This window comes from Vidua chalybeata, chromosome Z, assembly GCF_026979565.1.
Source record: "Vidua chalybeata isolate OUT-0048 chromosome Z, bVidCha1 merged haplotype, whole genome shotgun sequence".
Taxonomy (NCBI): domain Eukaryota; kingdom Metazoa; phylum Chordata; class Aves; order Passeriformes; family Viduidae; genus Vidua; species Vidua chalybeata.
In genome coordinates, this window is record NC_071570.1 from 22,819,231 (window position 1) to 22,834,025 (window position 14,795).

A 14,795-nucleotide genomic window follows, 5' to 3' on the forward strand; every position below is an offset into this window, starting at 1 on the left:
TGACTTACTTGTGAGGTTTTATATAGACATGAAAATTCTCCTATGCAACATAATGTTAATTTATTGCTAGTATTGGGTGGGTTTTGTTCTTTTTTTTTTTTTTTTATCTGTCCTTTGATTTAATTTCAACCTCTTATTGCTCTTGTGATATGGAACAGTTTCTAGATGTTGCAATGATACAAGTTATACAAGTGGATACAATGATGCAAGTAGGAACTTTTGGTAATACCCAGTTTAATGTGTTAGAAAATTTGGAAATGGGATATGGGCATGTAATGATGTTTCCACCAGAAAGATAATTGACATAAGATAGCATTTACAGCTTTTATTCAAATTACACAAGATTTTTGACTCCAAGCACCATTTCTGAGACTGAACAGTTGATAAAGGCGTTCTTAAACAAAAATCTCTGGAGCAACAGTAAGTCCAAAAGTAAAGTGTATCAAAGGCACTCAGCTGACCTCTCCACAGTGGTAAACCACATTTCGTGACAGCATAGTTCTCAGTAACTTCAGGAAGATAAGGTATCTGAGGAGGCATAGCTTTCCATCGCTGCAGTGCAAATACATCCCCATGAGTTCACTGTTTATCCTAAGGCTAAAGTGCTGTAATTTTCTTTTGAAGTCTCCAAAAACTAATAGAAAAAGTGCAAATTATGACATGTAATATGAAGAATTTTCACAGATCCACACTTCCACTGTCTCTTGAAGCTGTGACAGTTGACAAGTATAAAGCCTCAGTCTGAGAGTTAAAATCATCACCTTAAAGAAAGAAAATGCAATAGTATTAGTTTAAAAATCTGCAGTGATTTAAGAAAATAAAAAGCCTGATTTTAACAACTGAGTGGTTAAGAGTGAAAGCTCAGTCTCCTGGATCATGCTAAAGTTACAATGGCTCCTTAAAGCTGTTATAATTTACAAGAACATCTGCTGTGATCTTTTCCAGGAAAGAATTATCTCTTTTATCTGTAGTCCAAATTCTGAATTTTCTATTACAACAAAGCTATCACTCAGTTTCAGCCATATAAATGAAATAACAAAACTGAAATCTGTTTAGAGAGCATCCGTGGTAATGATTGTCAGTAAATGTATGTGTGTGATTAAAAGTGTGCAGAACTGGGACTTCAGTGATGAGTTTAAATGTCCTACATATTCAGTTCCGATACAGCTTGAGCTGTAAGTTAACACTGGTAGCATTAACAGTCCTTGTTCCTGTAACCAGGACTGTATGGGTCATTTCCAAGGCATTGTGGTAAAGTATTTGTGGCTTTTATGCTTCAACTACCTACTCATCATGGAAAAAAGGTTATTTCCAGGGTTTCTTAAAAATATCCAATGCTGAGAAATATAAATGTTTGTCATCTGATTTACTGCATGTTACAAGAAAGACAAAGGTTTTTGTCATTAAAATGAAGAAGTAAAACCGCAAAGAGTGGCCTTGTTTCCTTTAATTTCTTCATTTCACTAAATGCACAGAAGAGGCTACAAAGTGGAAAAATACAAAAGTAATACAAAAAGCCAGGAGAAGCCAAGCTATGCTCAGACAATATGCACTGGAATGATGTCCAGACATGCACCAACGCTGTTCTCCAGAATGCTGCTTGCCTTGAGCTTGAGTTCATTAGTGCATGGCATGATGCCACTAAAGTTTCACACTGTCACAGGAAAAATAAGAATGATACTTTGACTGCTGCAAGGTTTCTGGAAGGTGAAAGTGTCTTTTTGAAAGTGTTGTTTCAATTGTAATATCTACTGACAGCAGTGGATCTAACACTTATAGTTAAGATGCAAACATGACAACCTGATGTCCTCACCTGGTGAGGTGATTTGGAAATCAGTGAATTCATGCCCTCTTCATCCAATCTCTACCTTTCACCTACAAGATTTATTTTTCAAGCTGGTGACTTCTTCATGTATTTTTTTAGCAGTAAGAAACGTGGGTGGATTCTCAAAAAAATCCTGTCCTTGGAAAAGCACTGAGTTGTCTCTGTGTTGACTTGGTTAGCTGCATCACATTATTACTCCATTTATGCTACTTGACAGCCTCAGGGCTGACCTCAATATGCTATGTGAGGGTCTGCTTGGACACCAAGGAATTATGGCTGAACCAAGTACCTCTGTACCTAACTGACCACAGCCTCTTGCCTCAAATGCATTAGCCTGTCAAACTGTTATCTATAGGTAACAAAATTTATTTATATCAGTGGGTGTATTCAGACTTTCCTTTTCATATTGATTTATTGTTTTCTATGGTGGCCTCTTTTTTTCAGTTCAATTTTAGTACAGAACAGTTAGATGCATCCTGACAATTTTTTAGGTATTATCTTCCCTCTGAAATGTAAAAATTTCTGGATTCTAGGCAAGTCAGATTCTCATAAGACAAGAAGTAGCCTAGAAGATTATATAATATTCCAGATAAATGAGGTATCATTTTATTTGTTGTTAAAACCTGTAGCCTGATCCAAAAGTATAACAGACTATTGCCACAAAAATCTTGATGCTATCCAAAACAACCAGTTTTCTGTGAGTATCTTTCTCAGCCAATACTACTAGAACCCCAGCTGATATACAGAGATGTGTGCTGAGCTGTGTATGAAAGCTGTTGGTACCTTAGTGAAAGTGAACCAATATTTTTAAATTTTTACATTGCCCAAGAGAAAGTCAAAACTTTAGAAACTGCATTTTTAAAAAACTCAAGAATAAAATAATTTAAATTCAAAACTGCCCTCTATTTTGATGTAACATTATTTCCGTTTCAATCTACATATTTTTTAATATTTTATATGTAAGAAAGAAAAATCTGTACATGTAAATTTTAAAAATTGCCTATGACTTACTGTTCTCATCCTTTGCATTAGGGTTCAGTTTTCTTTTCCTGTCTGTTAAAGTAAATATATACAAATTTAGCTTAAACATTTCTTGATTTGAAAGAAACTATATTGTAATTATAACTATTTAACAAAGCTTTAGATTAAACTGAGCTGTAAGCACAGTTAAGTTTATTATTAAATAATATCAAATAAATAAACTTCTCTATGTTTCTTTTAATTTACAAAACTTGAATCAAAAACTTTACAAAACTTGAATCAAATTCTGCAATCATAATATTAAGACTCTTCTTTCATGACTGTAAATACATATAGTCTAGTTTACTAGAGTCTGTTCATGTGTAAGAAAATACTGGAATAATAGTCTGTTTGCTTTATTAGTTTTGTTCTACAGTACATGCAAACAAGGAAGGAAATATTGCAGTAGTCCTGTATCATACCATTTTAGTTATAGAGCCATAATGGAGTTGAAAAATAAAAATTCTGTGTAATATACTGTAGCCACAATGTCTTTGTAGCTATGAAGAAAACACTGTTCAAACTATGCTTTTACAGTCCTCCTTACATGAGGCAAAGTTTATGCTCTGTACAGAATACTAACTGGTCAGCTTTAAAAATGTATCTTTACATACACCTTGTATCACATAGGTAACACAGTGAGGAAAATAAAACTCAAATTATCCAAGATCTCATTTTCTACCCTCTTGTAATCTAGAAATAAAATGTGACCAAAGTCATGCAAGTGTGCCTTACTAAAATTTCCTCAAGGTTGTTCACAGGAAAAGTAAAGAAATAGTGAAAATTTTCACTGTCTGAAGTAAAATGTACCTTTTTGGGGTTGCTCATTCTTGAATGATTTTCTCTTCTGAAATATTATTAGTGCAGAGAGAAGGACAGCTACAGTCACACATGTGGGGATGATTAAAGAGATCAGGAATTTTTGTCCACTATACTGTGTACTCATTAAAGCTGTTAAAAACATTAAAGGAGAGTAAATTTATAACTTACAAAAGAGGCATTGTTTATCAAGTTATTGGTTCTGTTTCTCCAAAGTCTTGCTCTGACTGAACAAAGGATTTTTTAAATTTATCAACATAGTGATTTACACTCATTTTATGAATAATTTGTTCTGAAATATTATTGTGAAAAGCCTCACAAAAAAACCCAGTCATACCTCTCATTTGTATGGCATTTGAGTCTGGCACCATCCTATTGGCATCTGCCTTTGAAATATTTTTATATATTGATGAGACCTCCTCTCAGTCTTCTCCAGACTAAACATAGTCTTCTCATAAGTGAGATGCTCAGATCCCTCATCATCCTTGTGGCCGTTGCTGAACCCTCTCCAGTACCTCCTTCTCTCTCGTGTCCTGGAGAGCCCAGAACTGGGCACAGCACTGGGCACAGCACTCCAGTTGTGGCCTCACTACTGCTGAGTAAAGGGGCAGGATCATCTGCCTTGACCTGCTGGCAATGCTCTTCCTAGTGGGCCTCAGGATACCATTAGCCTTCTTGGCTGGCTCATGGACAGCTTTTTGTCTGCCAGGACTCCTACGTCCTTCTCTGCAGAACCACTTCACAGAGGTCAGCCCCAGCCTGTGCTAGCACATGAAACAATTCCTCCCCAGGTGTAGGACCTTACACTCAGTTGAACCTCACTAGGTTTCTCTCTGCACAACCCTCCAGCTAATCAAGGTCCATGAAATGGCAGCAGAGCCTTCAGGTGGATCAGCCACTGCACCCAGTTTAGTGTCACCAGCAAACCTGTGGAGGGTGCCTTTGATTCCTTTGTCCAGGTTGCTGATAAATTGGACAAGACTGGACCCAGTATTGATCCTTGGGGAATGCCACTGACAGCTGGCTTCCATCTGGAATCTATTCCTCTGATCGTGACCTTCTGGACTCTGTAATTTAACCAGTTCTTGATCCTGTTCATCTAACCCACATTTCCTGAGCTTACCCATGAGGATATTATGGGTGACAGTGTCAAAAGCCTTGCTGAAGTCAAGGTAGACAACTAGATAGAATAATTAAGTAGGAGACTATAAGGGAAAATGCCCATGCAGCTGAAAAAATTCCCTTTGTATTGTCAGGAAAATAAGGAAAGCTACTCTAAAATATACAGAAAAATACAGACTGGTTTGTTGGAGTGGAAGCTAGTTGAGACTTCAAAGACATAAATAATACTGAGTTGTTCAGTTTACCAAGAATCAATATTACACCGATTTCTAGAACTGAACTCCAGTGATGGACCATAGCACATGATGTATGTATGAACACTGTCATGTACAAGTTCAAGGTCATACGAACCTGAAGTGGAAAAGTGAGCTGAAGTTTCTTCATTCAGTTCTTTATTCCAGAAGACACACGTGTAGTTCTCACTCGTATTTGGTTTGAATGTCAGGATGCTGGTGACATTGTAGAGGCCATCTGCGGTCAGTGTATAGGTGGTATTTGTAGATCCGCTGAGATTGAAGTTCTCATTTTGCCAGAAGACCTCTGCCAGAGGAAAGCCTTCTGACTGGCACATAAAAACAAGCTTGTCTTCCCCTGGTATTCTCATTACTTGAGTGTTTATTCTCTTGTAAGATGCTGCATGAGAAGTTGTTGAGTGAAATTGTTGTATGCAACAAGAGTTATTTTCCCACTTCACTTTCCCTGCTTCCTTTTAATGCTATGTATTGTCTCTGGCTGTATCTGTGGAACATTTATTTAAAATGATGAAGGATGTTTTGTAGAACAATGCAAAATGGATTATTCAATCCTTACCATGCCTACAGCAAAAGAATGCACTCCAGTACTTTATACAGGGCAGCACTTAAACTAAATTTATAATTTATTAAGACAGAGTAGACAAGTGGAATCTTATGGGACTCTTATTTTCACTTTTAGAATATGCCACTTCCAGAAAGCCTGATTTCATGTTTGTTTTACCATAGCGTATAAACAGTGTAATATTTTAACCGTATTAGAACAAAATTGACTTTTCATAGGAACTAATGTGGGTCTTAAGAATGTCTATGTCCATTTTTGCATTTGATGAATATTGTTATTTAAATATCTGGGTGGGAAATGAATGCTGCCTTGCATCACACAGACATGCGATTAGCGGGAAACAGCAGAAATCTTTCAAAGATCTGGTCTGTCATGCTTTCCATTAACATATACCTTTATTACTAATGCCATTTGGCTTCAACGGACACATAAAATCACATGACCTTGCTCTGGGAGCTGCAGTCACTTGGGGAATCCCCAGCCACTTGAGTAGTTGCAGCAGGATTCACAAGTATATCAAAGCATCTTTGAGAAACTTTTTGGAATGACCAGAGGGTGGCCCAGCAAGAGGATCAGAGAGGAGGGAGGTGATAGCACTGGAGAAGAGGCTGTAGAAAGAAGGATGGAAGGAGAACAGTTGCTGTCCCACCCCAGCACCAGGTGCTCCTGGAGGAGCTCAGCTGTTGAAACAAAGGCTAGCCACTACTAAGAATCTGCTTTGGTTCAGCTGGGGGCTGAGCACAAAGTCTTGGTGAGACAACTAGAAACAAATTCCTTCAGATTAACCAATTTCTACAAGCTAAATTCTATAAGTAGGAATTTAGTGGAGACATCTCAATGAGTATACAATTACATTTAATTTAACCACTCACCTCTTACTTCCAAAGCAATGTACTTATAGTCCACACCCTGGTAGTCAATGAGACAAAGGTATGATCCTGCATCTGTGATTTTAATATCAGTGATCTGGAGGATGGCTCGTCCCAACATCAGTTCACTGTGCAGAAGTGATGCTCTTCCTATGTAATCAGGATGTTGAGATGGACGGTGTGCCTTCCCATTGCGGAATGTGTACACCTCTTTTGATTTCAATGAGCCCTGCCTTTTCTGCTCCCAAAAAACAGTTAGGAGTCCTAGATCCACTGAGCCATTCACAGGGAATCTACATTCCATGGTCACATTGCTCCCATACTCTGCAGTGTAGAGCTGTTGAGGAACTTCAACTGTAAATAAAGCTATGTGAGGAAAAGAGAACAACTTCATTTGTTTCATCTAAATATGTTCTGATTTTCTTTAAAGTTGGGCAAAACTGTGTCAGATAGTATACTGTATACAGATAGTATACTGTATACAGATAGTCAGGGGTATATAGTTACTAATTTGACTAAAAGTTTTAAGCTTTTTTGTTTATATTTACGCTAATATTTTTACCATATAGTAATTATAGCAAATAATCTGTATTCTGTATTGATTACAGAATCTGAAAGATGAGGGCATAATAACCAAGTTTATGGTGGTAGGTTTTGTTTGGTTTGGTTTTTTTTTTGCATTTTATGAGTAACTTAAGGCTAGGCCAGTGGTTACACAGGGACCATTTTTCTTAAACTGCGATATGGTCTCTCACATGTCCGAAGGTTGTAGTAAAAGCAACAGTTAATTGTGGAAATTGTAAATCTATTGTCATTATCCTTTACAAAAAGAAATACCAGTGTAGTTCCTGTGAAACAGAGTTGCACTGGATAAATGTGTATAGCTCAGAATCGCTGTGTAGCAATTACAGTCTCCACAAACCTGGAACCATGTCAGTATCATTTGATCTCACACATTTCTCAGATACATGCAACAGAATTACAGAAAACGTATCAAAATAATCTTAGCCATTCACCCAATCTGAAATTAATATTGTTATGAATAGGTTGCCATTTTAAAGGGTACTTGATATGGCAGAGTTATTTCTAATACATCATTCAATATACTTTGTTACTACTTTCCATACTGGATGTGCCATGTATTGGTAGACAATTCAGGAGCACTTGAAAGTGTTGGTAGTGACATGGCAAAGAGAAGACCATGCAACTGTTTATGCATTATTTTTATTGTATGTGTCTCTGAAATATGTACAGGAAAACCTAAGCATTGCTAGGTTCCTCTTAGCAATGTTTGTTTATTCACTGTAGTACAACTGTAGCAAGGGAGAAAATTATGTGAAAAAGTGCCAGGCTCCTTCTGGGTTTTAGCCAAGCTGCTTCTGTAACAGGCACGGACAGGGGAACACAAGTGATTATACTTCACGCCATCTAACACTGAGATTGTTACTCTTCCCTGTGGGCATTTGTTGCTTTGGTCATCCTCCTTCTCACAGCCATGCCACTGATGCTGGACACCTCAGCTGCCAATACACAATATGTTAAAGAAGCCTGACTGTGGAAAGTGGCGGACACCTGTCCTGTGCTCGCTCAGTGCCAGTGCCCTCTATAAGATGGAAAGCAGAGGCTCCAGACATTATTGACCATTCATGCAAGTATTGCTGGAGGTGCTGAAGCCCACATACTAAAAGCTGCATTAGTTCTGCTAGTGGAACATGCAGTTTCTCTCTTACCTGAAACCGTGAAGAATTGTGTTTCCAGTAACAGTATTGTGAGGATTTGGAACATTGTCTCAGGTAGATCTGAAATAAAAGTAGAATTGCATTAGAACTTGCAACAACTACCTTCTGCTGAGTTAGATCAGAGCAATGCCAGCCTTTGAAATCCATCACAGCTCATAAACAGCAAAACCAGAAACAAACACTAGGCTACCAGCAGAAACAAGGAAAATCCTTGTTAGAGTAACTCATGCACACACAAAGAATATGAAACAATGGCAATGAAACAGTAGCAATAAAGAGAAATAAAACATTTCCACAACTTCAGTCATGACATTTTCAGGATCTGTAGCTTGCAGGCAGTTTTAAATAGTCTGACAGGGAAATGCTTTTTTATTTTTTACTATCCGCAAGTAATAATCAATGGACTTCTCCCATGTTGGAGAGATTCATGAACAAACACAAGCAGATTTTATAACTATCTGCACTAACACATGATCTAGTTTACAAGATTTTTAACCCTGCTTTTGTCTCAGCTTTGCTTTGCATGGGGTATTTTGCAGTTTCTTATTGCCTTAAAGCTAAAGACCAGGAAATACCTGGAACACATTGTGAGGCAGTGGAAATCTCAGGATGGGTAAATTGAAGTTTGGTTCAAAAGGATTAGAATGAAGACTTACTGCTGTTATTCTTTCACTTTACATATGGCAATGTCTGGCGTGTACAAATTGCCTTGTAAACCAACCGCCCTGGAATAATACAAAAGGAGAAAGTACAGTTTTAGAGTGAGTGTATTTGTGTTCGAGTAGCAAGCCAACTATCACATATTTTTCACATTATTGTATATGGATAAACATAACTAAAAAGAGAAAAAGCACAACCAACAAAGAAGCACTGGGGCAAAATTTATAACAAAATATAAACGTATTTTCTATGACGTAATAGAAAAGACAGAAGAATTACTTTCAATAAAGCTTGCTAACATGCAGTATAATCTGAAAAAATAGTGAATAAGATCCAGAAATAAGCTACAAGGAAGTAAAGAAGAGAAGGAGCAATTTTAGACTTCCCCAGAGCTAGACTTACTGGAGGAGGGGTTTAATTTTACTTCTCTATTCTTTTGTGGTCTTAGCTTGAAATATTCTGGTTCCAATTTTCTCAGGTGCTGCATTTCTCTCATTGCTTCTACCCTTGAGCTTTCAGTATCTTGGAAAGTGAGGCTCAAACCTTAGCAAATTAGCAGCCACAGTTGTGGGACTTTTTCTGGAAATTTAGACCTTAATCATATGATGTCACAAATAAAGGTTTATATGCAAACTACTCTAAGCAGACTTATTACATGTAAATGAAAGCTTGTTATCTTTATCAGAGGACTGAGTCCATCACTACTTCATGTGTGATGAATCATGATTATTATGGCTGTGTGAGAAAGGAGCTAATAAACACTACCAGTATCTCTATTTTCCAGATGCAGAAGTAAAAACTGTTACTATTTACCATCCTCAGTCTCCTGCTATGCTCACTTCTCCACACAGCTTACCTATTAGAAGATGGACATAAAGGAAGGAACTGAATGAAGAATGAAACAATATTTCATATCAATATTTAGATCCCTGAATTTACCTTATGTGAGACATTTTAGGTATTCTGCTCTCTTTTTATAGTTTAGAGTACATTGAGAATGCAGAGCATGTTTATTTTTTAATGTAGGAGATAGGATTTTTAAAAATACACATATTACTGATAGTAAAAATAAAAATATACACAATCAAAGCCCCAGCAGATAGTCATAATTATTACATATCAAGTAAATCTTGTCTGACCAGAGGGATTAGTTTTAGAAAAGCATTTCACATAATATAAATACACAAAAGAAACCAAATATAAGAACATTTTTAGTTGTGATACTGAAAGCAGTCATAGAATGCTTGTGGGATGCAGGAAGGATCTGTATTAGAAAGATCAAAGATTTATTAGCATAGATGTATATTAGAAAGATCAAGGATTTGTCAGCAAGGATCTGTATTAGAAGTCATCCTTCTTATTTCCATAATCTCACAATCAGACATCAAGCTGTTGTGCAATCTCAGTGCAATTTACCCATGCAACTTCCTCATGTGGCTCTTACACACTTCTATAGAAAAGCCTGCACCAGCATCTGGAAGGTGATTTCTTCTGAGCTTGCAATACTAATCATTCATGATGTTACAGGCTAGCCCTCATGTTCTCCCTGCTTTTCATAAAACATATGTCATGTCCTGCTCTTCAGTAGTCCTTGTACACAACTATCCTAACTTATTCCAAGCTTATGCACAGCACTGTCTTTTATTTTTCTGTTAAGCAAAAGGGCACTACTAAAATGTATTCATCATATGCCTGTTACAAATTCACAGGGATAAAAGAAGGAACACTGTGCCATAAAAATCACTACTTAATGCTTCTTACAGCAAAGTGAGGAATTGAAAATACAGGCCTGAGAACAGTAAGAAGTAACATGACATTTCAAGAGCAATTCAGATGGAGTCAGTAAATTGATTTCCCAGACTAATCTGCAGAAGAAAAACCAAGTAATCACACAGTGCTCTGTGATTATGGGAGTTAAGTTGAAAAAAACTTGGAAAATCAAGGTGGTAAAAAGCATCACATCAAACAACTAAAGATCATCATGGCTTTTTATGAGTTGTAATAGTTTCAGTGAATATTTAGGGCCCAAGACAAATGTCTGAATGGGACAATTGAAGACAAAAGTATGACAATGATCAAGGAAAATTAGGAATATAATATTTTCTTTTTGTACAGCTTTTTTGCTTTACTGAAAATACAAAGTTGAAACCCATACTTGACTTCATTGGGCCACAAGTAACATATTCTGGTAAATTTTCGTAATGAATGCTAACTGAAATCCAGCTGTCAATGATAATAAATTGCTGAAGTTCCACCAAAGATGAAAATGATACTAAGTATTGTTTTTCTCCTATTGATTCATTCAGTTGATCATGCCTGTGACTTTAGCCCTAGTCCCAGCTCACTTATCCAGAGGGTTTATAACACTTGTCTAAAAAAAAATGAGTAATTTTTGGTCTTACATATTCTAAAATCTTCAGTGATTGTCCAAAATCCTTCTGTAAGAAGTGAGAAGGATCTTTCTTGTTCCTTTGGAAAATTTAGACTCAGTATTCCCATTTCAAATGGTACAAGCTCTATGCTCCATGAACAATATAATTCCATTTTCAACATAGACTTTATTCCATTCTACAGACAGAAGTGAAAAGTTGCTTATCTTGACAGAGCTGGATGTTATAAAGATGCTCTCAGGAACTGAAACAGGTGGCAAAATATGAACATCAATCTGCTACATGCCTAAACTGTGGAGTCCTTGAGGAAAAGCTTGGGTAGCTCATTTAAGTAGCTGTGCTTTGTATAGACCTATTTGGTATGTGCTTATTCTTATTTAGCTGGATCCTATTTTCAGAAAACACTCATGTGTGTTTTCACCACAGTGCCACCGGTGGCAACTGAGGTTGGCACCAGTCTGGTCATAAGAGTTAGGACTGACTTGGCATTTGTAACAACTTTCACAATGTTCTTAATGTTAAGTTTACAAGAAGTATTTTAAGCAAAGGAATATGAAGATCACGGAATATTTTGCAACCTAGTCCTTTGTAAAAAAGATTGAAACCCACATCTGAGTAATGTAAATTAAATCCTATTATTTTCATCCATTAAAGGTCATAATGCTTTTCTTAATAAAAGAAGCATCTTGGTGTAAGATCTTCTGGAGCTACCTTTGATTAGTACCTTTGCTATGATTGCTCCTACACATGGCAGGGGGGTTGGAGTAGACCAAGGAATGTTAAACATTCCTGCCAACTCAAATAATTCTATGGCTCTGTAGCTCTATGATTATTCTCAACACAAGTTTAACAAAGGATCCTGAACAAAATATTTGCTGTTCACTAAACAAAACAACCAGAGGCACAGTCACTGATTCAGGGACCTTATGGTCTAAAAAATAATGGAAAACCTTTCCCTGGAAACATTGTTTCAGCTATTAAAATATTTGTTTTCCAGCAAATGGATGATTTAGAACAGTAAACACATTTAGTGTCTACATAATGAAATTTAGCAGCATTAAGTAAGGAGAGCTTTGTAGACCCATAACTTCCACTAGAATAATCAGAACACTTGGAAAAGCTAAACAAGCTTTCAAGCACACTAGCTTTCCTTTAGGCTAGAGAAGTCAAATCAACAGAAGTTTACAATAATCTCTCAGATTTCACTCTGGAATATCAAAGTAATAAAGGACTAAAGAAGGGGCACTCAGTCCTTTTTAAGTTAAATGGCTATGGTAGACAGACCCTTCTTTGAATTGTATTTCCCTGCAGAGCAAGGTATCCCATTGGCAGCACTTACTATGTGGTCCTTGGTTTTACCAGGTATAACACAGGTGTTCTTACAATGCAGAAGGAAGTGGGGACATTGAACTCCATGGCTGGGAGCTGGGAGGATGGAAATGTCACCAGGCTGACCAGTTGGTATGTGTTCACCTCCACACAAACTGTCCCGTACACTTTTGCAAACAAGGTTTTGCAAGTGGTCTTGCATCCTGAGACATCATGAGCTGGTAGACTTTGTTATGGATTTGAAATACCAATATTGGAATTTTTCTATTCATTCCTACATTCAATGTTCTTGCTGTGCTGCTGACAGACTCTGCAACATTACTGAGCTGAGATCAGCTATGTTTTCCTAATGACTATGTTTTTCTTAATCCCTCTCCTTCTACACTCTCTGTCTTATTGTACTGCAAAGCTAGAACTCAAATTAAGCACAGGACAGTGCCTTTTGGAAATAATCCAAAATTACAAACTCATCTTAAACAAAAGCAATCAAGCTGTGTTAACAGGCATCCAGCTTGGCTCCATTTGACTCTCCCTGCATGAAATGTAGTTTTATACTCACTTAGTTAGAAAAGAGACTATCTTCTCATGCACCTATGTACACAGCAAAAGATTATATGGTCCCAGTCACAGTTTGTCTTTTTCTGTTACTGAAACTCCCCTGCCTTCTGTGCATTTTGCAATGGTAGCAAGCTTTTTTCAACAGCTTTCTTCTAACATTCTCACATGTGTAAAAAAACACAACTTTTTGACATCTTCATGAAACAGCTAAACTGATTTTACTTTCTGTGAAGGACCCAGTTTAAAAAAAAGAAACAAACAAAAAAAATAAAGAAAAATGTTCAAAAATCCTAGGTCAGAAAATAAGCAAGAGAATAAATAAAAATCAAGCATTAGATCCTCATAGAAACAACAGCTGTTGCATATCTCACCATCAGAAAGAAAGTACATTTTTTCTATTTCAGGAATTCAATAAAAAATTCTAACCATGCATATTAAAATTTGTATGAAGGCCATTTCTCCAGCCTGTCTCAGTATATTTTGTGGACATAATCTCTTGTTCTCATTGTCTCACACCCGCCTTACCCAAATACCATCTCGTTTGCTGTTCTTCTGTCTTTTGCACACTTGTTGCAGTCCCTTGTTGCCCACCTCACCACACAGGCAATTTATTGTTGGGATGATTGGTTTATTCTTGATGTTTACCTGTGACAGCCTATTTGCATAATTTCAGTCTGCTCTCCTTCTCCCTTCAGCCTTCAGATGAAGAAATATAATTTCTCACTTCCTCCTTTGATCACACTATCTGTGAATTTCCCTGCATTGTTTAACTGTCACCTGCTGAATATTTTCCACTGTCAGTTTTTTATTCCATGACAAATACAATCATACTAATCCAGCTGAATTTTTTTTCTATAATACTACGGTAGAATTGGGGTGAAATTTTGTTACATTTAAAAAGCAGTTGTGTATACCATAGAATCTTTCAGAGCCTTTCCACTCTTAACAGCATTACTGAATACAGACTGACACTCTGGCATGATACACTGCAAATTTTCTTTCGTATCTCCAGCTTCTACAGAAAGAAAGACTTCTCAGAGAAGCACAAGAACTTCTCTTCATAGCCTATGCTTTTTCTGGGATGCAGAAGATGAAAGTCTCCAGACTTGCTGTACAATCAAAACAACCTATTGTCTGCAGGTAGTGTGTTAGTAACAACTAAAAGAAAGTAAACAGGAATATATAGATAGAAGTACATACAGAGGTTTTTTTCTCCATTCAAATCCTCCCTGAAATTCAGGATGAAATATTTACTAAGAGCTACATCCTCATGCATAAGCTGAAGAGGCTCACCAGCACCAATCCTCTGCCTTTGCCTAGGAGAGAAGATAGAGTTGTAAGAGAGTTTCAGCTTCTAAAAATATCAGGGTTAGAAATTATATGGACCCATGTTTTCGGATCTGGAACTTATCCAGTCTTTCATTCAGAATCGGAGTCTGTATCCCAGTAACAATTTGAAAATAAACTTAAGTAAATCTTATGAATCTAGGAAAAAACCTGCAATCCATCAGCCAGAAATACAGGAAACATCAATTTGCATTTTATCAGCGTAATACTCACATCAGATCTTTATGCAGGTCATTGCAATCTGGTTCATGTAACAGCAAAGATTCTCAAAGCTCTATCCTATTTGTACAATAGCAGGAAC

At 36.9% G+C, this 14,795-nt stretch overlaps 1 protein-coding gene across 1 annotated transcript; it reads right to left on the reverse strand.

The window, feature by feature from the left end:
- Positions 1–238: 238 nt before the first annotated feature.
- On the reverse strand, positions 239–14,411 carry LOC128781937 (programmed cell death 1 ligand 2-like). The gene is made up of 8 exons (XM_053931978.1): positions 14,348–14,411; positions 8,867–8,935; positions 8,202–8,270; positions 6,475–6,837; positions 5,138–5,419; positions 3,656–3,796; positions 2,837–2,878; positions 239–761 (listed from the first exon to the last, which is right to left on the reverse strand). Exons 3-8 carry the CDS (start codon positions 8,254–8,256, stop codon positions 679–681), a joined length of 966 nt encoding a protein of 321 aa, XP_053787953.1. The 5' UTR covers positions 8,257–8,270; positions 8,867–8,935; positions 14,348–14,411; the 3' UTR covers positions 239–678.
- Between the last annotated feature and the right edge of the window lie 384 nt (positions 14,412–14,795).

Bases quoted from the DNA above. Each gene is read 5' to 3' on its own strand.
- LOC128781937 (XM_053931978.1), bottom strand. From the start codon at position 8,256: ATGTTCCAAATCCTCACAATACTGTTACTGGAAACACAATTCTTCACG. The intron at 5,420-6,474 runs GTGAGTGGTTAA...CTTCTCATGCAG, and splicing joins CATTGCTTTGGAAGTAAGAG to CATCTTACAAGAGAATAAAC. The intron at 2,879-3,655 runs GTACATTTTACT...TTACTTTAACAG, and splicing joins GAATGAGCAACCCCAAAAAG to ACAGGAAAAGAAAACTGAAC.